This window comes from Cynocephalus volans, chromosome 9, assembly GCF_027409185.1.
Source record: "Cynocephalus volans isolate mCynVol1 chromosome 9, mCynVol1.pri, whole genome shotgun sequence".
NCBI classification, from domain to species: Eukaryota; Metazoa; Chordata; class Mammalia; order Dermoptera; family Cynocephalidae; genus Cynocephalus; species Cynocephalus volans.
In genome coordinates, this window is record NC_084468.1 from 96,601,370 (window position 1) to 96,623,649 (window position 22,280).

Consider the following 22,280-nt stretch of genomic DNA (forward strand, 5'->3'; position numbering starts at 1 on the left):
AATATTATTTAAAACAAAACACCGGGAGCGTGACCTTTGCCTCAACTACATATTGCTCGACAAGACTCAGGAAACTCCACTCTAACCTCTCAACCCCTGGGCTCTTTGAGAAACTGAAGGGCTGTAGTTATTAGAAATGGTCTTTGTTTCTTTTAATGTCTCCAAAGGATTTGGAAATAGTAATGCAATATAACATGAAGGATCTCTCTACTTAAGCCTGAAAGATAAACGTGGAGTCCTAAATATTTTGAACTGGAGGTGTTTCCTTGTAAATTTATTATAGATGTATTCCTCCTGAGAGGAACGTATATAAATTGTACATGTATACATGCACACAGATTTCTCCATAACAATTTACTGGAGATGTGGGGTTTACCCCCTTAAAGGAGTAAACTTGGGAGTCATTCCAAGCTGGCGTACTTTCTGAATTTTTTTCCTTTCTCTCTTATATTATTTGCAAGCAATAATGGAATCCTTTGGGTTTAAGCCAAAGAAAAATCTGGGAGACAAGACCAGACTTTGCAGCGTTTTCTCCCCCCCCCCCCCCCCCCGGGAGTGCCTTCCTCCCCCCCTTTTTCTTATTTTTTTTTTTAAAGTTTGTGATGAATGGCTATAATTTATTTCTACCAAATTTAAATAAGTACCGCTGCCGTGTATGTTTAACCAGGCAGGCAGAGAGAACTGGTTTGTTTAGGAGGCAGTGACTGAGATGCCCTGGCCAGGTGACAGAGAAGGGCAGAAAGAATCCAGACCAATTTGTATGCAGTATATTTTACTCCCATGAAATAAAACACATTTTTTCATATTTGCTGAAAAGTAAAACAATAATATTGTACGAAATGTTATACACAGGGTGGGTTGTACATAGCAGTTTCAGAAACATCATTGCATCCACCAGAGAAACTATTCTAAAACTGATATTCACACATTTTTATAATAATAATATGTTAGAAACATACAGTGTGGCATTTAGTATATACATTCCCTTGCTCGCAAGCGAAAAATCCTAATCGCTTCTGTATAACATGCTTTATTTTAAAGCCTAACCTTTAAAAACACTGTTGTGATATTACTAACAACTGCTTTTTATAAAATTAATTTGACATTTCGATATATATACATCCTTTCAGTCATTTTAATGTTAACAATGCTAAACTTAAAAAATAACAAGCTTATAGTAATGTTAAAATGTCATATCCAGTCAAACATTTGTTTGTATATGTGTCCTTGCAACTGTTGGAAATACTTTTAGTGAAAGATGTCAGACACTGAGGACATTCCTTTGAAATCAAAGGAGCTCTCTCTTTAATTCAGTGGTTTCCTTTTCTCACTACATCTTCTCTTTCTCTCCCTTTCTTTAGTGCCCACGACCTTCTAGCATAATTCTCAGTCTTTCAAGGGCGGAGTTGCCCCATCCGGCACGGTCCTAGGATCCCGGCGCTGTGGGTGCGGCTCACACTGGCCGGTCCACCGCGTACTGGCAAGCACTCAGGTTGGACGCCGGGTTCTGCACACTGGCGTAGCCGAAGCTGGAGTGCTGCTTTGCTTTCAGTCTCAGGCTGGCCAGGCTCGAGTTACACGTGTCCCTATAAACATATGGAGGAGTCGGCGGCGCGTAAGGACAGGCGGGCGTCGGCACCGCGGAATTCAGCGACGGGCTGCTCAGGTTGTTCAAGTTATTCAGGCTGTTGAGGCTGGAGCCTGGGACGCCTGTCACCGCTGAGGGCACCATGCTGGATGACATGCTCATGGACGAGATGGAGTTGGGCGGGGAGAACATGCTCTGCGACGACAGAGGGTTGACGTTCATAGAGTTGAAGAAGGGGAAGCTCTTGGTGGACAGGGAGGCCGACGTGAGGCCCTTGGCGGCCCAGTTGTTGTAGGAATAGCCTGGGTACATGTCGTCGTAGGGCTGCATAAGCCCATTGAACTGCGGCCCAAAGCCATTCTTGCACAGCTCGGCCTGCTGGTTGCGCTCCCGCTTTCTCCATTTGGCCCGTCGATTCTTGAACCAAACCTGGGGGCGGTAGGGGCACGGGAGCAAACAGATGCCACAGTGGGGATTAATAAAATCTTGATCCCAGAAAGCACCAGAGGCCCCCCCCACGTGCGCGCGCGTGTGAACTTGCACCCCCTCGTCGCCCCACCTCGCACCCCCCACCGCCCCAAGCTGCCCACGCCATCACTCGGTTACCAGCTCCCAGCCTCCGCCAAGCGCGGGAGGCCCTACCGGCGCCGGTCTGCGAGCCAGGACACTGAGCTGCGCCACAAACCCCAGCCGAACGCCTGGCGGCCGGCAGGCCTCTTGATCACTAACCCAGGCCCTCCTCCAGGTCCAAAAACACTTACTGTAAAATAAACGTGGGGCAGCCGGCTTTCCGCCCAACCCTTCTCGGGCCACCTAGCAAACTTGCTTCCATTCCAAAGCCACAGACCCAGTAATGAGGACAAGGGGCTGGTAGGGCACCAGAGGAGAGTTCTCTTTCCCACACAGCTCCTTCCTCTCCTCTCGGACCTCCACTGTCGCCCCCTACCCCCTGGAACGTGCTCCCTCAACAAGGGCAGGGTCGCGACACCCCTTCCTCGCCTAAGCGAAACAGCCAAATAAAAACCAAAAGACCACCTCCCCTCAGCTAGTTAATCTCCACGAGTCTGGCGCGTGAAACTTCGGGAACCAGCTCCGGCAGGGCCCAGCCCGGTCGTTTGGCTTTGCAGGCGGCCGTCTAGGCTGGCCACCCCCCACCCACGTCCGGTGGCCCCGCCGCAACCCCACTCCCAATCCACATCGGGCCCTCCTGTCGCCCCAGACGGCGGCTTTTGTGTATTAGAGCGAGACCTGGCCCAAGATCTCCGAGCTGACACCGGTGATGTTTCACATTACACTTCTCTGCCGGGCCCAGCCGCCTAATCCGCTTTTTTTCCTTTTTCCTTTCATTCTCGATTTCCTTTTTATCCCCCTTCCTCTTTGCACCCGGCTACTATAAAAAGCATGCCTCACTCCCACTTGGCTGGGCAAGCAGCCGTCCTGGAAGGAGGCAGCTGGAAGGAGTGAGAGCCCTGAGCAGAGGCTGCAGAGGACCAAGGAGGGGCTGCAAAAAGCGGTGGCTGGGGGTTGGGAGGGCTTTTCCAGAGGACTCCAGAAAACCTACGATTGTGTTTTTATTTTAATTACTTGCCACTTCTACCCTCGGCAGTCTATACTTTGCCCAGGCGAGAAGACTACGTGCGAGGCCCGTTCCCTGATGCCAAAGAGAGCTAATCAAAGACTGACCTTGCGCAAAACCACCCGGCCCCAGCTCTGGGCAGTTAAACTAAAACCATTTCCAACTTCAACCCGGTTCTTTTTATCCACCAGCATAGCTTCACACCCTGCACAGATACCGCCTAGAGTGTCTTCCTTCCCTCTGCTTTGGAAGCTCATTTTGATCTTTTCATCATTATTATTCTCTAATGTTCTCTCTCTCCTCTAACTGGGAACTTTATTTTTTTTATTCAGAGCACTCTTTTTCTTTCTTTCTTTCTTTTTTTTCATGACAGCAAAGCCTCTGGATGCTGCTTCGCTGTTTTCTGTTTTCAAAATCTTAACAAATTTTGAATTTTACATCGATCAGCATAAACCAGGATGCTGCTGTTGGGTAATTTATTTAAGCTCATTTTTTTTTTTTTTTTTTGCCAATCCATAAAGTACAGATTTGCTACAAAGTTAAGGTAAGCCCTTTTCATAAAACTATGATTATAATTCGGAGGAAGGGTGGGAGTATCAATCTCCAAAAAATTCAACTCCTGGGAGAAGATAAATAAACCAAACAGAAAAGTCTTTTTTCTTTTTCTTTCTAAGAGGACTGGTAGAATCGTAGTTTTGTATTAAGACTCTGCTTCTTGGGATCGCAAAACAGGGAATAGGGTGTGGGAGAGACCTGAAAGGCCGATAAAACCGCAAAGGCTGTAAAGAACGCCAGCCGAGGAGAGAAAAAGCGGGACTAGGGCCGGGAGCGAAAGGTTCCCAGCAAGGGCCAACACTTGCGTGTCTCTGGCGGGTTTTCCTTGTTAAAGGCGCACAGGTTGGAGACTATTCGCGGCTCGGGAAGGGATTGTATTAGCTCTTGTCTGGAGACTGCAAGGCAACACACAATGCCCTGTGCAGGGGGATACCCACGCGGCCTAGCTTGCCAGAGCGCGGGTTCGCGGTCCGGTGAACGGACGTAGCTCCAGGCGCCTGCGCCAGCCCGGCAGCCCGGGCCGCGGAAGGAGGAGTTGTAACCTCGTAACTCGGTCTTCCGCGAGGCCTTCTGCCTTTGCAAAGCTGCTGCCCAGCGGCCCTCTCCTGGGCGGCGCAGCCTTCCACACGCACTCCTGATCTACATGGCCTGCACCTCAACAACGCCCTCCCTCTAGCCTTTCCAAGCTCCGTGCTGGTTCTTACCCGGACTCGGGCTTCCGTAAGGTTGGTCCACACGGCGATTTCCTCGCGCGTGGACATGTCTGGGTAGCGGTTCCTCTGGAAAGTGGCCTCCAGCTCCTGCAGCTGCTGGCTGGTAAAGTGAGTCCTCTGCCTCCGTTGCCGTTTCTTCTTGGACGGGTCGTCGGCGCCCACGTCCTCATTCTTCCCTTGCTGGCTCTTATCTTTCTCTGAAAATAAAACACACAAAGGTTCCGGTCAGCATGCCCACCTACAGCCCGCGAACTCGAACTGGGCCGGGCGGCGGAGGGGGTAGAAGAGCTGCGCTGCTGGCGCTGGAGGAATATGTGCGCAGCGGCTCCGGGCCGCGGGGAGCGCTGCATCTGTAGGGTGTGCAGAGAGACTGTGGGTGTGCGCGCCCCATCTACTCCCCTCCCCCAGCGTCGCACGTTTTATTTACATGTTTATCTCACTGCGGCGGCACATTCATTTTTATAGCCTGTGCTTTCAAGTATATTTATACCCTCTCTGCGCAGACACACCGAATCTCCCGGGACTCGCACACGCGCGCGCTCTACAGAGCCCCTTTGCAGAAAGCTCAGATTTCGATGTGGTTTCGGTAAACTAGGAAAAGTAGATGTTGGGATCCGTTTAGACACCCAAATTCGCCGGCCCTTTAGAAAAAAACTCCTCTTCGCGAAGAGTATTTCTGAGTAGTTTCAAAAATACTTTTCGACCTACTTTTCGAACGAGCGGAGCTTCTCGGAAGCTGAAAGCCGAGAGGAAAACAAGCACAGAGGTAGGGCGGCCTCTGAACGTCCTCAAATCGGGCTCTGGGGTTTTTATGATCCCCCAAACCGAAGAGGAACCAGGGTAAGAATAGAGAGGGCGGGAGAATTGCACACGCCGCTCGCGACGCACGAGGCGCGGGGCGGTGTAGGTAGAAACGAGGGCGACGCGAGCTCGTCGGGATCCCAGCTCCCGGAAGTTCTGCGGAAAGCAAGCAGAACGACCACTCCCACCACGCCTTCCCCAGGAGGGGCCAACTTCCTTGGGGGCGAGAGGGACCGAGCGGCGCGGGGCGGCTGAGCTGGAGTGTCCGCGCGACAGCGCGGCACCTTACCTGCGGCCTCTGGGCTGGAGGTGTCAGAGATGGTGTGCACCTCCAGGCTATGCTTGGAGGAGTCCAGGGAGCGGGGCTGACCAGGAGCCAGAACCGAAGCCATGGTTAACGGCTGGGGATGGTGACAGGAGGAGGACGAGGAGGCGGCCGACAGCTTGGTCCCCGCTGCTCGGTGCTCCAAGTGCAGCGGGCCTTTCATGCAGTTCATGGATGAGTGAGCGCGCCTCCCTACGAGTCCTGGGCTACCGCCCCGCCGAGCCCCCGTGGCCGCTGCTGCCTGCTCCGGGTCGCGCTCTAGGCGCAGTGTTTCCCCTCAGTGGCCGCTGTGGGTAGAGCCAGAGGACACAACCCCCGCCGAGTCCTCGAGCCAAACCGCCCCCGTGTCCTCCGGAAGGTTCAAGCGAGAGTCCAGCGGCCGAAAGTCAACCGGCAAACGGAGACATGGGGCAGGAGGGCACCGCTCGGAGCGTCTATAGGGAGCAGGTTTCCATGCTCCAAAGCGAAACAAGAGTGGGCAAAGACCCCCTTCTTCCCTCCCTCCCTCCCCCAAGTACCCCTCCAATAAGGAAAGCTAACGCCGATTGCTCTCTGCCCACCCCCTCGCGGCAGCCCTGACAGCGAAGTGTCAAGAGTGACAGGGACAGGTAGCTGATATTAGATCCCCCGAGGCGGCGGCGGCAGCGGGCAGCAGCAGCAGCAGTGGCGTGGGCCTCTAAGTGCACCCTTCGCAGCGCGCACACGCACAGCCCCTCGGGCCGTCGAGCTGGAGCGCGGCCTCGCTGCAGCTCAGCTCAAGGCACCCAAGCGAGCGACGGACCAGATCTGCGGCTCAGCGCTTCCCTGTTGGCCCAACATCTTAAAACCAGAGGCGGGCTTCCTGGTGCGGAGACGTCATTCTGCCGCGGCCCTCCCCAGACCTCTCCGCCTCCGCCTTCTCCCAGACCCTTCGCCGGGCGGGAGTGACGTGGCTCCACACCAATCAGGAGGCCTAGAGCCCCGGCCGGGGGACTGTCCTCTTTGCACCTATCAGCAGTGCGGGGCCGGGCTAATTCCTCCCGGTGCCCACCGCGTCTACACAGGCACACTCCTGGGAATTCTGCTGAAGTCCAGCCAAAGGCGATCCGGCTTTTAGTTGGGACTGGGAGGTGGAGAGATGAGGCTGGGAGTGGAAGAATTGGGAGAAGGGAGCGTAAAGGTCGAGGGCTGAAAGGTACAAGGATCAACAAGGCATCTCCCCCACCCCCTTCCCTTCCTTTTGTGTCTCACATCTATTTCCAACCGAGAGTTCCCCCGCGCTCTTCCCTCCCGCCCCATACAGAAAGAAGACATGTTACTTAAAACTAGAAAATTTTAAAAACATCAACAAATCACCTCTCCGATCTTAAATTTTCCAAACAGCCTGTCAAGTGAATGCTGCGCTAATCTGAAGAAGCTTTACTTTAATTGCAAAGAAGACAGAGCCCTGAAAAGGCAGCCTAATAAATTAGAAACCGAGAAGCAAATGGACCCGTCAAAAGAAAATTACCTTGACTTTAAACGAACAACTGTTTGGTGGTTCACTCTGGATTTATACAAGAATAAAAAGTCGCCTCAGATCACGTTCTCTGTAATGCTTATTAGTCCCCAGACAGAAAACACACAATAGAACAGAAACTCTAACCCAGCGTTTTCAAAATGCTGAAAGCTTATCCATTCTACTTAACATTGATGAAGACACATATCCTACATCTTTCAAATTCCTTGTACACTGTATTAAGCTCGTCCTAACCCAAGAGAACCAAGCTTTAAATTCGACTCTCTTGTTTACTTTATTATCAATCAGATTCAAATCCATAAAGCCTGTAGAATCAACAACCTTGAGCTAATTATATATAAAATATGCTTTAATGAATTTCCATACAATTAAGAATGTTGCCCAATAACCAATTTCAAGGATAATTTTTAACAGTCATTTTCTTTTCCTAGGGAGCTCGAGGCTGTCTTGAATTATTGAAGTCCACGCAGTTAGAGGCGGCAGGGTGTGGGTTAAGAGGAAAAAGCCTAGGAGACTACTCAGCTAGGAAAAGCAAAGCCTTATTCATTTATATAAAACAAAACAAAACAAAAAATTACGTTTGGTGACATCAACTCTATACAGCAATATTTCCAAGGAAATTTAATTTCCAAAAAAATTAAAGAAAGAAATCCAAACATATTCAAAATAAATTTTGAAAGTCCTTTTGTCCCCCGGCTTCGGTCAGCCAGTGAGCACAAACTAATCTCTTCTGGGTTTTTGCATTGGCGATTGTTTTATTGTGGAGTTAGTGTTATCATCCCAGAGTGTGTGTATTTGCTTAACATTGCAATCAATGATTTGCAATGACAGTGCAAGGTATCTTCGGAAAACTCCCTCCTTGTCCTTGTTCACAAAATTGGGAAACTTATTCAGTGTGGAACAGAGTGGATGAAGCGACTACAAATATATTTGCAACCTATGTGTCTCTCCTTTGCCCTTCCTCACCTCTAAACCCTATCTGCAACTCCTCCCCCACTTTAAACATGCTTGAGAGCTTTGCAAGGAAGCAAATGAGAATTACTTTTCAGTCTTTCTCCACCAGTATCATCCCACTTTATGAGGATTTAGTTACAATGGGAAACTTTCTTCATAGTAAGCTTTAAAAAAGCGTTTCTGGTTTTAAACTTTTATTCCAGTTCACCCCATTTCACGCATACACACACCTGCTCCGAACAGAACACATCCCCATGTGACAGGTCTGCATTCACTGAAGCTCATACATTCGGCTATATTAAGTCCTGCAATCTTATCACTAAATTATACATATTACACCAGCAGCCTGTTGGTAAAGCAGGTTAAATTAATTTACATTCTGCTCATTATCTGGTGCTTAAATGACGCATTTTATCCCTGAGATTTGGTGAAGAATCTCCTTCTCAGACCCCACAGCGTTTCACTGAAGACAATGCTCTTACATTTGTAGTGGTTTTTAATCTGATAAGACTCTAATTTGCTTAAGTCTTTTAAATAAGGGTTTTAAATGTTTCTAGCCATTTTCTTATTGAATTTCCTCTAATTCCCCCAAGATCATAAAGTATATGTGTAAAGTAAATATTTCCTCCCATTGCACTTCCAGCCAATGACCTATAACTAAGTCAATACGTATCCAGCTCTTTTCTGCTCAATGTGTTTACTAATCATATTCCAGTTCATTCTTTAAAATCTCAGTATAGCTGTGATCCTCACCATACCATGCTCCTTAAAGCTTCCTTTCATGAAGAGACTCCACATCAAAGAATGAAAAATTCTTCACTGTAGTGAGCATATCCCTTGAACATCTCCTTCCATGTTTCTTCAAGATTCAAACCCTAGAGCTGCAAAAAAATGTTTGGAGGCTTGGGGTGTTTTTCAGAACTCTTTACTCTGGAAAGTTGAGAAGCTCTGCAGAGCCATATAGATTTCTGAGACCATCTCTCATTAAACCCATAGAATTTTGATTTAAGCTCTGGTGGCTCTGCTCTACTGATGGAACTTGCATCATGGCAAATACACATATATGAAGGACCTTAACCAGCCTCGAAAGTGGGTGAAAAACCCAACAGTAAGTGACAGCTCCTCATAGTGCTGAAGTGTGGGAGAGTTGAAAGCACTGGGGATCTAAGAGCCTAAAAAGATAAGAAATCTTAAATTGTGTGGATCCATTGAAGCCAAGTGAAAAATAAAGATGATTATCTAGAGAACAGTGACTGAAGTAAAAACAAAACCATATATATGTACATATATCTCTGTATATACATATATAAACATACACATACATTATATATAAATATGTTATATATAAATGTATATCTCTCCTCCATTCCCCCCACTCTTTAAACAACTGATTCAAAGTGAAGATTTTCTTTGCATTTTTCCAGCCAGAGTTTCAACACTCTTCTAATCTCCTAATTACTTTACACACTCTGTGCAGCCGTGATTGAGTGACACTCTGCCCAGGCCCAACAGGATTCCCTTGGCGGTGGCAGGAAAACACCAATATGAAAAGTCTAGGTGGGGAAAAAGTAGGTGTGGTGGGGACTAAGAAACAATTTTCAGTGAAAACTTGGTGATGGTGGTGGTGGGCAATTTTGGAGATTTAATCTATATAAGACTTCTGGGTGTACGGGCATAGGCAGCATAGACAAGGAAAGAGATGGAAGTTAAGAAGTTAAATGTATTTTGTGAGTTTGGTATTATTGTGACCTCTGGCTGGAGTTTTCTTGATTGGTTCTAGAAATTACTATGACTTTAGCCTCCATCACAGAAGTTTTCAATCCAGTAAAGATCGGCGTGTTCCGTGCAGGGAAACTGGAAGTGCTGCATGGCTTCCATGGGGCAAGGAAAAAATGTCCAGTGTGGATTTGAGGTTTTGAGACTGGGAGACCTCAGGGGTTGTCTCAATTGGTTTTCTTGCTTATTATTTCAAAGAAAGACCCTCAAAGATAAAAATGTGTGACACAGGGTCAGGCATGTTTTGAGCTAGTATTTGCCAATGATTACCAGTCTTAAAGTCTTATTTAATTTCACACTTTCTAGTGTTAGTTGTGCAAAGTCCCTCTGGCCATCTCAGTGAACAATTGAGCTGCATGGCCAAACTCTGGTAGCAGTGGGCTGGGTATGGGCTAGGACCCATCCAAGTGATCCCCGACTTTTGGAAAGAATCAGTCCTCAGATCTCACCCAGAAGATGGCTCAATTAAATGTCTCCCTGAGCTGTCAGGCCGAAGAGGGGTGGGAGTCCTGCCCAGCCCAGGCCAGCTCAAGGACGAGGCTTGCCGACTCAGCTCAGAGCCATGTGATGGGTGTGAGTGTGTGCACAAGCTTGTGTTGTAGGGCACAGAGGTCAGATGGAGACCTTGCACTCTGTCCAAGAAGTGGCCCTTCCTTCCTTTCTTCCACTGCCTGTCTTTTCTCTGCATATAAACCAAACTGGAAAGGGTCCCCTCCTCACATAGCCATGAAACCAAAGGACTCAGAAATTAAAAGCTTTGCTGTGGCTGATTTTTTTTCCCATTCCTTAAATGGAATAAAAAAGTGCTGGTTTGTTAAAAGGTGAAGGTTCTTTTCTGAATCAGAAGACTATAGATGTACTGAGCAACACCCACCTTCTCTAGGTCCCTGTTAATGGTACCCATGTTTCCGTCCCACCAGCTCTAGTCACTCAATCTTTTGAGATCTGGAGTAACTAGCTGGGAGGAAGGTCTTTGGATGGTGGTGGGTGGTACCCCCATACTGGCCCAGAAAGAGAAGAGAGATGGACGGGGGATGGGGGGGTTGTTGCTGAAATCACTAAATGAAAATGATAATGCTGTTAATGCCTCCTCACATTTGCATTTGAGCCCTACAGTTTTACTAGGCACTTATTTAATCTCTGGAAAGCAACTATTCATGGAATTAAGTAAAATAAAGAGAATTGTATATATAAATATGTGTTGGGGGCGGAGGAGTGAGAGAGAAAGAGAAAGAGAGAGGGAAAATATGAGATTGAATGTAGATATCCAGGCCCAGAGAGAAGGAAGTGGCAACAGGCTAACTGAAGTCACTTTTTAAAAAACAACAACAGTTGGATTAAAACAGTCGTCTTTCTTTTTTCCTTGCTCTCCAGCTCATGTCCATCTCCCTTTTCTATCTCTCTCCCTTCTTTCTGTTTTCTCTCTCGCAGACATGCTGGTAGCTAACATTCAGCATTAGTTGTCATGGTGACCATAAATCACATAAATCCAAAAATACCCACCTATAATCTGAGATGAAGCTTTTATTTCCCTAGCGAAATAATATTTTAAAAGCTGTCAGCTAACAAAAAAAAAAAAAAAAAAAAAAAAAGAAAGAAAAGAAAAAAGAAAAAAGGAATCCACCTCATTGCGGTAGCCCAAGTAATATATCACTTCTAAAGGTTTAAATTAAAATGTCAGCCTATTAAAAACATGCTGCGAGAATCTTGGACACTCTTTCTGTCAGATCTTCACAAAGAAGTTGACTCCATCACTCCTGATAGTTCTTTAACACACATGCACAATTTGCATGCTCTCTCTTTCCGTTAATTTCTTCCCTCCCCTCCCAACTACCTTAGTCCTCACACTCTGCATTGGGTTGTAAAAGAAAGGCATCTCCTCCTGTATCAGAAAGGAGTCTGATCCATTTTTTCCCTAACGAAAGTTGGGGGATTGGGGGAAAGGGTGCTGGTCAGGACCATAATGGGGGGAGGTGCATTCTAGAGTAGTTAAGAAGAAAGAAACGCAAAGAAAAGGACTGGTGGGGGAAAGGCGGAGTATTGGAGAACGGGAGGGGGAAAGATGGGGTATTGGAGAATTGAGCTTGGTGGCCAGGTGCTGTGGTTAAGTCTAGTCCAGAAATGATAGGTATATTCTCCCACTCCTGCCTTTTTCTCCTCTAAGAGAAAATGTTCCCAATCGGAGATCCCGGGGGGAGTGGGGGGAATGGGGCTGCAGTTGGGCCTTTTGTCTTCTACCTTGGGCTTGTTGTCTTTTGCCTATCTTGGATTACAGAGTATTCGCCTAGATGAAGAGCCATTAATTACCCATTCAGTCAATATTAGGAAGACGACAAAGCTTTTTACATAGGATTAAGAAGACATCAGATTGTTCCATTAGTATATTCCTGCTCACGAATAAGCTTTCGTTATACATTTCCTTTTCCCCGGAGTCGCTCTAACAACTGCTGCATATATTAACAGCAGGCTGCGCGGAATAACAGCCAAACCAGCCTTAAGAAACTTTTGAGGGCGGACCGCGTCAGTAGCGGGGAACGCGACCTGCAAAGACCACCTTCGCGGGCGGGGATCCGCAAGGACTGACTGCCTGTGGACAGTGGTATTATTTATCCTGAGGAAAACCACAAAGCAAAGAAGCAGTTTCTGTCAATAAACTGCAGATTTGACGACGGTAGTGGGGTGTTGGGGGGCCAGGGGTGGAGAAAAGAAAACGGAAAACTCCTGTCCTTACCCAGCTCCCCTGTTGGGTTGCTTTTTCCTCGAGCTTCATGCCCCCTTAGGCAAGCACCTGTCCCTTGCCCCCTAGCCACAGTAAGAGCCCTCCACCCCTCTACACATGCCCTTCTTTCTGACAACGCTCAGGGCCGGGATCTCCGCCCCATACACCACCATTTTGCATTTTGCTAGAGATGGTGTGGTCTGAACTCGCTGATATTCGTGTTAGCATTAAAGTTGCTTCATAACGGCAAAGGAAAACCGGATTATTTGCTTTATAGGGGGTGCATTAGGAATCCACTTAGTATATCTTCGGCAAACATTTGCTGATTGAATGAATGGGGGGACGGAGGACGGTCCGCGGCCGCCTAGGCAGCCAGGGTTAACCCGAGTCCTCTGAAGGGACTGAGCTGCCGCGGCATGAGAAGGTGTGACTCCGGCCGAGGGCCTTTGGAGTCTCGCTCCCAGGGGGAGGAAGCCTGCACACACCAGAGACTTGGGTCAAACCCTCTCAACCCGTCCATTCTGCCAAAGCTATTTCAAAATTAATGGCGCTGCTGGGGGAGGTAGGGCGAAGTACCCGCCCCATGCCGGGACGCAAAGCCAAATGTCAGGGCCAAAGGGGCGGCAGCGCGGTCTGATTTCAGCCTTGAACCCAGAGCCACCGCCCCGAAACTTTTTGAGTCACTGACAGGGGAGGGCCAGTCCATCCCATTCCTGAAGGTCAAGACCATTCTATGAGTTCCACAAAAAGGAGCCTCCTTCCGGGACCCCCAAAGCAAGAAAAGCCAAAGGTCTCTGTGTTGGGAGGACGTTTTCAGCGGGACTCTGCGCCTTCTTTCTTGGGTAGCTACTTAACTTGCCTCGCCGCCGAGCCTAGCCATTCCTCTCTTAACCCTCTCTCAACCCCCTGCTTTGGGGGTCTCCAGTCGCCCTCATGCTCCCTCCCGTTTCGGGGTTCGAGCAGGCTGGGGGTTCGCCCAATGGGTATCATAGAAACGGGGACTCACTTGGAAAGGGACGCAGGGCCCAGGCCACTCAGAGTTTGGCTTTGCCTGTTCGGAGCGTTTTCAAAGTGTCTTCAACGAGGACAAGGTGTTTTTCTTGGGGGCGGGGAGGGGGGCGCAGAGGAGGAGAGGATAATGCCAATAACAGAATATCATGACATTAAAAAAAATCGCATGTCTTTGTAAACAGTTTTTTTCTTTTTAAAACCACAGAGAAACTGTAAAAAAAAAATTACAAAATATAAATCCGTTTGTTTTAAGAACGGATTGTGGCCAGGAGTTTGCATATTCCATAAATTATAATCAGTAAAGGGTACCCTGGCAACATTTCTTCATCGTTAAAGCTTTGCCCACTCATGTGTGTCATTTCTTTTTTGTCTACCAGTTCCCTAAAAGCCAATAAAATCAAGATTTTCAGCATTTCAACCATCACATGCCTCTTCTTAATTAATGGCATTAAACATGTTTGGGCAGCAATTTTTCTTTTCGGTCCAAAAGGTAGAAAACAGACACATCGACAATGTAGGGGAAGAGCCTTTCACGCGCACTAAAATAATCCAGGCCTGAAAGTAATGGTTAGGAAAACAATCTTTCATTATTTCTCGTTCTTTATTTGCTAATTATAAAAAGCGAACACCCAGGGGCGCCTACCCAGCCTGTGACGGGCGCGGACAGGATTCCTCGGCTCTCAGTCACTTCCTGCCCACCTAGGAGGACCCCATCCCACACTAGCCATCTCCTCGAAGAGGCTCTGCCTCCCCCAGCTCGCAGGGAGGTCATCAGTCCTCAGAAACCATTATCCGGGTCAATGAAACCCGGGGTGTGGGTGGGGGCGGAGGGGACGTTTTGCGTCTCTCCAGCTCCCAGTGCCGCGAGAAATGTCAGCCTTGGCGGCCCAGCCGGCCCGCCCGGTGCAAAGCGAGATTGGGGAGCTCCCCTCGTCTGGCCGGAGCCAGGGCTGAGCCCGCACAAAACATTCTCCCCGGGAGTCATCGCTGCTCTTGATTTTTAACCATATCCCAAACATACTCCAGTCTAATAATTTATTTTTACGACCGATTATCAAACAGACGAAGAATTTAACACAATCTTAATGACAGAAATCACCTGTCGTTATCTCTACATTGCCCCCATTTAACCCCATGAGGTTAATCCTAGACAAGTGAGCGTTTAACTGGCCCGGCACTATTCACGATATTGTGCAGTGTTGGAGCCCTGAAGCTCCAGATTGCTTTAGACATTTTGTTTCAACAAATGACGCTTTTCTCTCAGATTCACAGGGAAACCCAATGCAGGGCCTTTGTTTTCTTCTTAGCAATACGGTCTGTTTACTTGCCGGGGGTCCTAAATCGCCCCCCTCTGGCACACATTACATTTGTATCCTTACACTTTAATCCGGAAGGAGGGGGTTAGGGACTGAGGGCCGTGGGGGGCTTTATCTCCTCGCGCTATCAAAGGTCAACAACCTCCTAAGGCTAGGCACTTATTTATTACGGGGCCTGGAAAACCCGAAGAATAGAGGAACAGTAAATTTAAGTTTTCCATGTATTCTGAAAGAAAGTTTGTCCTTCCTTCCTCCCATCCCTTAGAGAGACACACACACACACACACACACACACACACACACACACACACACACACACACACACACACACACACACACACACACACACACACACACACACACACACTCTACACTCTCTCTCTCTCTCTCTCTCTCTCTCAAGGACAAGTTTCAATTCAGTAGAGGCCTGTGCAGTGGATTGGTGACGTTTTAACTTCTTACACAAGCCTGCAGACTTTGCGCAGTAATGTCCCTTGACTCGTCCAGAGTGAAACCAGCTAATCAAGCAAGGACATCACCCAAATCCGAGGCCTGGCAACCAGTACAGCAGGCAGGTCGATAGGGACGGACACTCGATTCTACCCTCTGCTGCGCACAGTTGCTGCTCTGCAGGGCTGTTGTCTGCCACCCTCCTTCCGCTCCAACCCACCTAGACGAACCCTCGCCAACACAAGTTTCCTGTGTTCGCCTCCCGCGATAAAACACCGCATCCACAAGCCTGGGTGGGGCATGGCTGAGAGCCTCAGGGACTGGGTGGGCCCTGATGGTGCTGCGCGCAGTGGGACATGGCGAGCGACAGAGGTCGCTGTTGGATCACTTTTCTACTCCAGCTAGGGGCGAGGAGGTGTAGGCTGTGGCGTGCGTAGGGCTCAGACCACAGGGAAAGAGCAAGAGGGAGAGGTGTTGGGTCTCAGGAGTGCAGTATAACTGGGGAAAGGAATTAATGTCCCTGGGGCGGCTGCTTCCCTTCCCACCCAGAGGCCAAGTGTCTAAGTTCAAGCAGCAGGCGCGACGGGTCTGGCAGCCTCGCCTGCTTGCGTTTCACGCGAGGCCCAGAGTCCCGGAGGCGGGTGCCCAGCGCGCGGCCTGAGCTTCTTTCCGGCCTTACCATTGGCGCCGGGATGCTGCCGCGGCGGGAAGAGCTTGCTGCTAGCTGCCTCTTTCCGGCTCTCAGGAGAGTCCGTGAACTCGACCTTTTTGATTTCGGAGTCTTTGGAGAAAAGGCATTCAACGGCCGCCGGCTGCACGCCTGAGCCGCGCGCGCCCGACCCACGTGCGGTGGAGAGAGACGCCCCGGACCGCGGCAGAAAGGATCCGGGGGCAGGGATGGGGGGCGAGGCAGGACGGAAGAGAAAGGGGGACAAAAAGCAAAGACCCGGTTAGAGAAAAGAGCGGGCGGTACTCGCATCCCCGGACCCTCTGGGGAACCCGGCGCAGGGCGGCGTACTCTCTCCGCGCCTCCCCGGCTGCCCTCGGCTCCACCCGGGGAGTAGCCCGGGGGCTGTGGGACGCTGCGCGCTGCTCCCTCCTTGTCTACCGTCTCCCCTCTCTCCGCTAGGGAGAGGCCACTGGCGTCCTGGTTTTGATTTCCTTCCTGTCCAGGCTGGCCCCTCGGGGAAGCGCCCCTTGCCAGGGCCTTGCCGCGGGGCCGGTGCCCTCTCTCCACCCTCGTGTTACCCCGGCAGGAGAAGCGGGCTCTTACCTAATTGCACACACGCCGACACTAGCTTGCGGCAGTTGGTCTCCATTCCCCGTTATCTGCAAAAACAGAAGAGGAGGAGAGCTGTGACAAGCGGCGGCCGTCGAGCACGCAGGACTCAGAGCGGGCTACCTGTGGGGCGGTCAACATCAACAGTAGCTGTTAGGCCCCTACTGTGTGCTGGGCTTCAGGCGTGTTTATTGGACCTGACAGCCTCTGGCTGCCCAGCAACATCCCCACACTGGCCTTTGTCCAGGACATCCGAATGTTAACCAAGAGGGGATCTCTCTCCAGAGAGCAGCTAATGGGCCCAGAAGCCAGAAGCCGATAACGCACTGTGTCGTGGGGAGGCTGTGCAACTACTTACAAGGGTGTCTGCGCCCAGAGTTAAGAGCCCCTCCGAACACGAGGGCAACATTAGTAGATACCCAATTTGGGGGTGGGTGGATGGAGAGGACTTTTCTCTTTGGGGAGATGTGTGCGAAGCACCATTCAGCACAGCGGTTGTCCGTTCGTTGAAGGTCAGTAAACTCTTGCAGAACGTCAGAGCTAACTTGCCTCTGTCCTAGACCGCAGCGTCTCTCAGTTTTCTGTAATTCTGAAACGAAGGAGCTCGGGACCTAGGATGCTCCAGGAGCCAGCTGACTTCGGGCCTCTCATCCATCAGAAGCCACTTTCCCATATTTAGCCACACTTTTCCCTGGAGATACTCACCGGGCCATTTATTTACCCTAAAGTATGATTTAAGATCACAGAGGAGAGAAACCGGGTGGACTGAACGAGACTGAGGAAAGCGGAGCAAACGTTCCTCGGTGGTTTACTGCCCGCAAGGACGGAGAAGTAGCTCTGGGCGAACTCTCTCCCTTCCCTTCCCAGGAAAGCCAAAAGTTTTTCAAATTTCCGACCACAACGCAGCAAGGCAAGCGCTTATCGCGCGTCCCCTTCTCCGCCACAAACAAACCGGGTGACGTGGGCGGAGAGGGGCTCGATCGGGTGGGTAGAAGAGACGCGGTTGCTTTAAAGACAGAAGAAAGGAAAGAAGGTCCCAGGCTCCCAGGTTCCTTCGCTCGCAGTGTCTGCCTCTGTCCACGCTAACCAGGGTACGCCAGTGTCTGGAGGGCGCCCTCCGCGCGAGTCCAGGGCTGGGGGTGGGAGCGGGCGTTGCCGAGTTGGCGGAGGGGCAGAGGCGGGGCAGAGAGCTGCGGGGCCTGGCTCTGGCCTGAGTCGCGTTTACCCGCTTCTCGGCCTCTCCTGGAACAAGCTGGGCCCCGGGGGGACTTGGCCAAAGTCGCTGCCTAGAAGAAGGGCTGCCCGGTGCGGTAATGTGGGGATCCAAGGATGGGGACCCTAAGCAGTTCCCCCACTCGCTAGCGAGGACGCGGGAGGGGACTCTGCGGATCCTTGTGGGCCCGTGGGCCCAGAAGTAGCAGTTTGGCGGCTCCAGATTTAGTGATTCTGCAGTAAAATCACAGGATTAGTCTCTGATTGAGATGTCTGTTCGTGAGATATTACAAAATTCATTATCACAGCTTTCTACTAACTCGATATGAAGTAACACAGATGGGATTTTATTAGTCCAGACTTCAAATGTTTACTTATGATAATTTCAGGGGAAATTTGCATGTCATCATCATTTCGATAATCTTTTTTTTTTTTTTTTTTATGTGTCTATACTGGCTGCATTATTAGCCAGTAGCCAGAACACTGCAGATGGTAACTGCAAATAGTTTTTATTTTTTAATTTAATTTAATTTTTTTTGAGAATAAAATACACAAAAGGAAAAGATTGGGTCTATCGTGTAAAGTCAGTCAATTATTACACATTCTCCCCACCAACCCTCCATGCTTCAGGGCTGAAGACCAAACAAAGCAGTACAAAACAAATCTTGAAGAACTCATAGGGCTCCACTCTAAGGACTGAAAAGAAGGTCAAGGCGTGTTCCTTAGCTCACTCCTACATGTCCTTGTGACATGGTGATTTATTTCTCAGTCAAAAAGAGCCCTGACACCTGCATTTTATGCTTCTGTAATGACGAGTTTTACTAGACAAACTGAGTCTGAATAAGTGGGGAAAATAATTTTTTAAAAGAGACCTCCAATTCCAGCCTGCTGATCCTTAAACTTGCTCTGTCAAGACAAGTTTTGTGTGACAAATTTGGCTGCCAGACTTCGGGACTGGCTTCAGTGTCTAATCTCACAAATTGAGATGCTGACTTTTCCTGATGGGAAATTGTTCTCACCCCAGAAGTTCATGTCCTGGTTGGAATGTATATGCAAGGCAATCTTGTTTTGGCCAACTTGAGTTTTGTATTGTGAGCATGCTAAAAGCACCTCACAGCTAATGGAGCATACAGAACCACGAGGGCAAGGCAGGAAAGCAGCCCTAAGAAATAAAACAATTTGCTTAAAAATAATTCTGATGACTGCCACAAGAATAAAATTGCAGGAAAAAAATATAGTTCTAATAATTCCAAATCCTTCCCATTTCCGCCTTTCCATTCACTTTGTTAGCCCATAACAAATTTTTAAATGGAAAGTTAAAAAATAAACAGCACAAGAACATATGTTTTAAATGAACTAAATTGATGTGATTAGCCAGTAAATTAATTCTTAGTGGGTAATCACTTAAGGAAATTAAAATACTGATTAATACAATTCTGTATTTTACCATGCGTAAGCCTTCTTTCAAACCAGTTAATATCGATGCTTTAGAAGCATTTGAAGACAAACATGCTCAATTTAAGGAACAAAGCACCTGAATGATTTAAGTGTAGTTTTGCTGAGGTCAAGTAAAACACTGCATAAATGAGGTAGTTATTTAATTTTTAGGGAAATTTTGTATGTATATTTTATGTTACATAAGCAAAAAGCCTCAATTTATTTTGCTTACATGCTTTGTTTCCTTGACATTATTGGGATTTGAATTTAGATGGTTTTTCCCCAAAATAATATTTCATGAGATAAAAGCATCTTTAGTTCTCATTAATGGTCTAAAAGATGCAAGAAAATCTCTCTAAATCAGATGAATTTTTCATAAAGATATTTTAGAATATATGAATTCCTGTGATTTTAATTCATAACAATACGTTTTTTTCCATTTACTTTAGTGAGACAGAGACCTTGCACGAGAGAGTAAAAAATCACACCACTCTATGATGGTTTCACTACTAAATTGCTTAGGAAAGTAAGGTGATGAAATTGGAATGAAAAGAGAAACTATTTCTCAGGTTTAGAATCGCAATTTTTTTTTCTTAGTCGCCAGCTGGAAAATAGTTTTCTCCCCTGCATCCATTTAGAATATATCTCTTGAAGTGCAAGATTGGAGTTGACTGGTGATCAATTTAAAGGATTTATAATCCAAAGAAATTGTGCGATCTCGGCATCTAGGCCCGGCTGCCAGGTAATTCGCTTGGGCCTGAGAGGTCACTAACTGCTAGTTAAGATGGAATCTTTTTTTCCAATGGGTAACAATGGGAAGGGGGCTAATCTTCCAGTAGCTGAAACTTTGTACCCGGCCCATTATCTTGAGAATGCTAATCCTCGGCCTGAGGATTTGTCCCTGCAGCGCTGGCACCAAGATTTAAGGGAAGATACCTCGTTTTAAATGCCAGCCATCGTTTGGTTTCCCACTCGACTTCGGCACCCGGTAGATTGCTAGTGTCTGTGACTTGGGGGCGAAAGGAACAGGGCTTTGCAAAGTCTGTTTGCCAACTGCGTTACCTCAGGGGAAACGCAGCCCCGAGAACCACAAATCACCTCCGGTGAAGATTCTCCAAAGTGGAACAAATTTCCAGACTCGCATTATCTCACATCCCTGCGGGAGAGATGGCCTCCACTTACCGGCTACTGGGAGTGAGCTGCTGGCTCCGCGTCCCACCGCTTCCCGGGGCGATTTCCAGCGAGCCCAGGCTCAGGCGGCACGGCGAGCACCCGAAAGCCGGGCCCGAGGGGGACTGCAGGGCTCCCGAGGGTGCCAAGTTCCGAGGGAGTCCACGGGTGCGCGGGGCCTCCGAAATCTAGCCGGCACTGGCAGTTTCTCTCTGCTCCTCTCCAGCTTTCTCGCTGGGTCTCGCACTCTCTCTCCCCTCCCTCCCTCTCATCCCTGTCTCTTCCCTCAGCTCCTACTCCGTGTGGGGAGTGACGTGACGTCAGCAGAGATTCCACCAAACTCCACTGCACAGTGGCGCGCGGGCGCGCGGGCGGGCGGGCGGCCGAGCCCGGCTGAGCGGCGGGCGATCAAGGAGCGAGCACAGGGCTCGGGCGAGCGCGGGGGGGAGCGCGCAGGGGCGACGAGAGGCGAGGCAGGGGAGGGGAGCCGAGCCGGCGGGCCAGGGAATCCGCAGCCGGAGAAAGAGCCCAGGGAAGGGAAAGGAGAGAGAACTGGGCAGGGCGCTTAGTCAGGAGCCGACCGAGCAGCAGGAGCACGCGCTCCCACTGTGGAGAGGACAGGCAGGGAGGCTGGGATGCAGGAGAAGAAAAAGGAATCTGCGCCAAACCAGGAGCCCTAATAAATCAGAAGGGAAGGCCAGGGCACCAGGGAGACAGAAACTCACTCCTGGCTTGCAAATCTGGATGGGTTGGGAGTAGGGGACAGGGAAAGTGGCCCAAGAAATGGAACAAAGGACAACATGTATGGGTTTAATGGGGCGAGGCGTGTGGAGTGTGGGTGTGAGTGTGCGTGACTGACCTTCTTTTAGGCCTGCAAGGTTGAGGAAAGAGGTCACAGCAATGAGCGACTGTGGGGAGAGGGACCGATGGTGAGCCAGAGTAGAGGTGGGCTGGTGGGAGATGACTGAGGAGAGAGGATGACTGAGGAGGAATCTGGAAAAATGGGGTGAGTGAGGGGGAGAGGGTGGGAGGGCAACAACCCGCAGCGAGTGAGCTAGACTAGTCAGCTGGGGAAGGCCGGGACGCTTGGCCCAGCACGGCCCGGGCACCGCCCCGGGGTCAAGGCGGGTGGATCCGGCGCGCTCTGGGTGTCGGCGCGCAGGTGGGCATGGCCACGCACTGACCAGTGTTCATGAAAGGACTGCGCTGGACGAGGCTCAGATGCTCATGGTGTCTAGAATTTCCTATGCTGTACCTACCCTCAACAAGTTCACCCCGGGTCACGGATATCTCATTTTTTAAAATGACGAGGTTAAGGTTCCTAGCGCGGATGGGATTAAATTGCACGGGATGGAGGTGGGGGTGGGGGAAGAAGCTTCCCTCAAATCCACATTTGCTCCTAAAAGTGAAAAGAGCATGTGAAGTTAGAGAGGCCATTCTCACCCAAAAAGTATGCCCTACTTCTGCACCCTGATTTTCCGATTTCTTGACTCGAGCAAGGGCATGTATTTTGGTAGGATATTTTGGCTCTGTCCTGCCTTTGGGTGGAAGGTCTATAAATATGATTCGCCTGGAGGACCAGGTGCGAAGGATTCTGCCAGACATATGTGACAAAGTTCTTTCAATCTCAAGGGCGTCCTGTTAATGTATGTTTTTGGAAAATGTCAGAAAACAGCCATACCCGTAGGTTTGGGTTTTCCCGCCAGTATTAATTCCTACATGGGAGCAGAACTCGGTCAGGCCCACCATGAAAGAGCCCTCAGCTTTGGTCCCCAATAGAGAATAAAGTTCGCTCTAAAAGTTGTATTGCTCTTCCTAATTCAATGTACCAAGTCACGAAATTTTAGAGAAATATAATGACTCGTTGGGAGAACGTGCATGAAATATATACGTTTTTTTA

The 22,280-nt window shown here is 49.2% G+C and overlaps 1 protein-coding gene across 3 annotated transcripts; it reads right to left on the minus strand.

The window, feature by feature from the left end:
* Positions 1-755: 755 nt before the first annotated feature.
* Positions 756-20,675, minus strand: PITX2 (paired like homeodomain 2). Of its 3 annotated transcripts, XM_063107872.1 has the most exons (5): positions 20,393-20,675; positions 16,556-16,611; positions 15,962-16,102; positions 4,424-4,629; positions 756-2,017 (listed from the first exon to the last, which is right to left on the minus strand). In XM_063107872.1, the coding sequence occupies exons 2-5, from the start codon at positions 16,599-16,601 to the stop codon at positions 1,454-1,456; spliced, it is 957 nt and encodes a 318-aa protein (XP_062963942.1). In that variant the 5' UTR covers positions 16,602-16,611; positions 20,393-20,675; the 3' UTR covers positions 756-1,453. The 3 variants fall into 3 exon arrangements, with proteins under 3 accessions (XP_062963942.1, XP_062963943.1, XP_062963941.1); XM_063107873.1 differs by lacking the exon at positions 15,962-16,102 and having other exon boundaries at positions 20,393-20,667; XM_063107871.1 differs by lacking the exons at positions 15,962-16,102; positions 16,556-16,611; positions 20,393-20,675 and adding an exon at positions 5,523-6,424.
* Positions 20,676-22,280: the final 1,605 nt, after the last annotated feature.

Coding starts and splice junctions, on each gene's coding strand:
- PITX2 (XM_063107871.1), bottom strand. CDS start 5,730: ATGAACTGCATGAAAGGCCCGCTGCACTTGGAGCACCGAGCAGCGGGG. Junction 4,630..5,522: donor CTCCAGCCCAGAGGCCGCAG/GTAAGGTGCCGC, acceptor TTTTATTTTCAG/AGAAAGATAAGAGCCAGCAA. Junction 2,018..4,423: donor TTACGGAAGCCCGAGTCCGG/GTAAGAACCAGC, acceptor TACCGCCCCCAG/GTTTGGTTCAAGAATCGACG.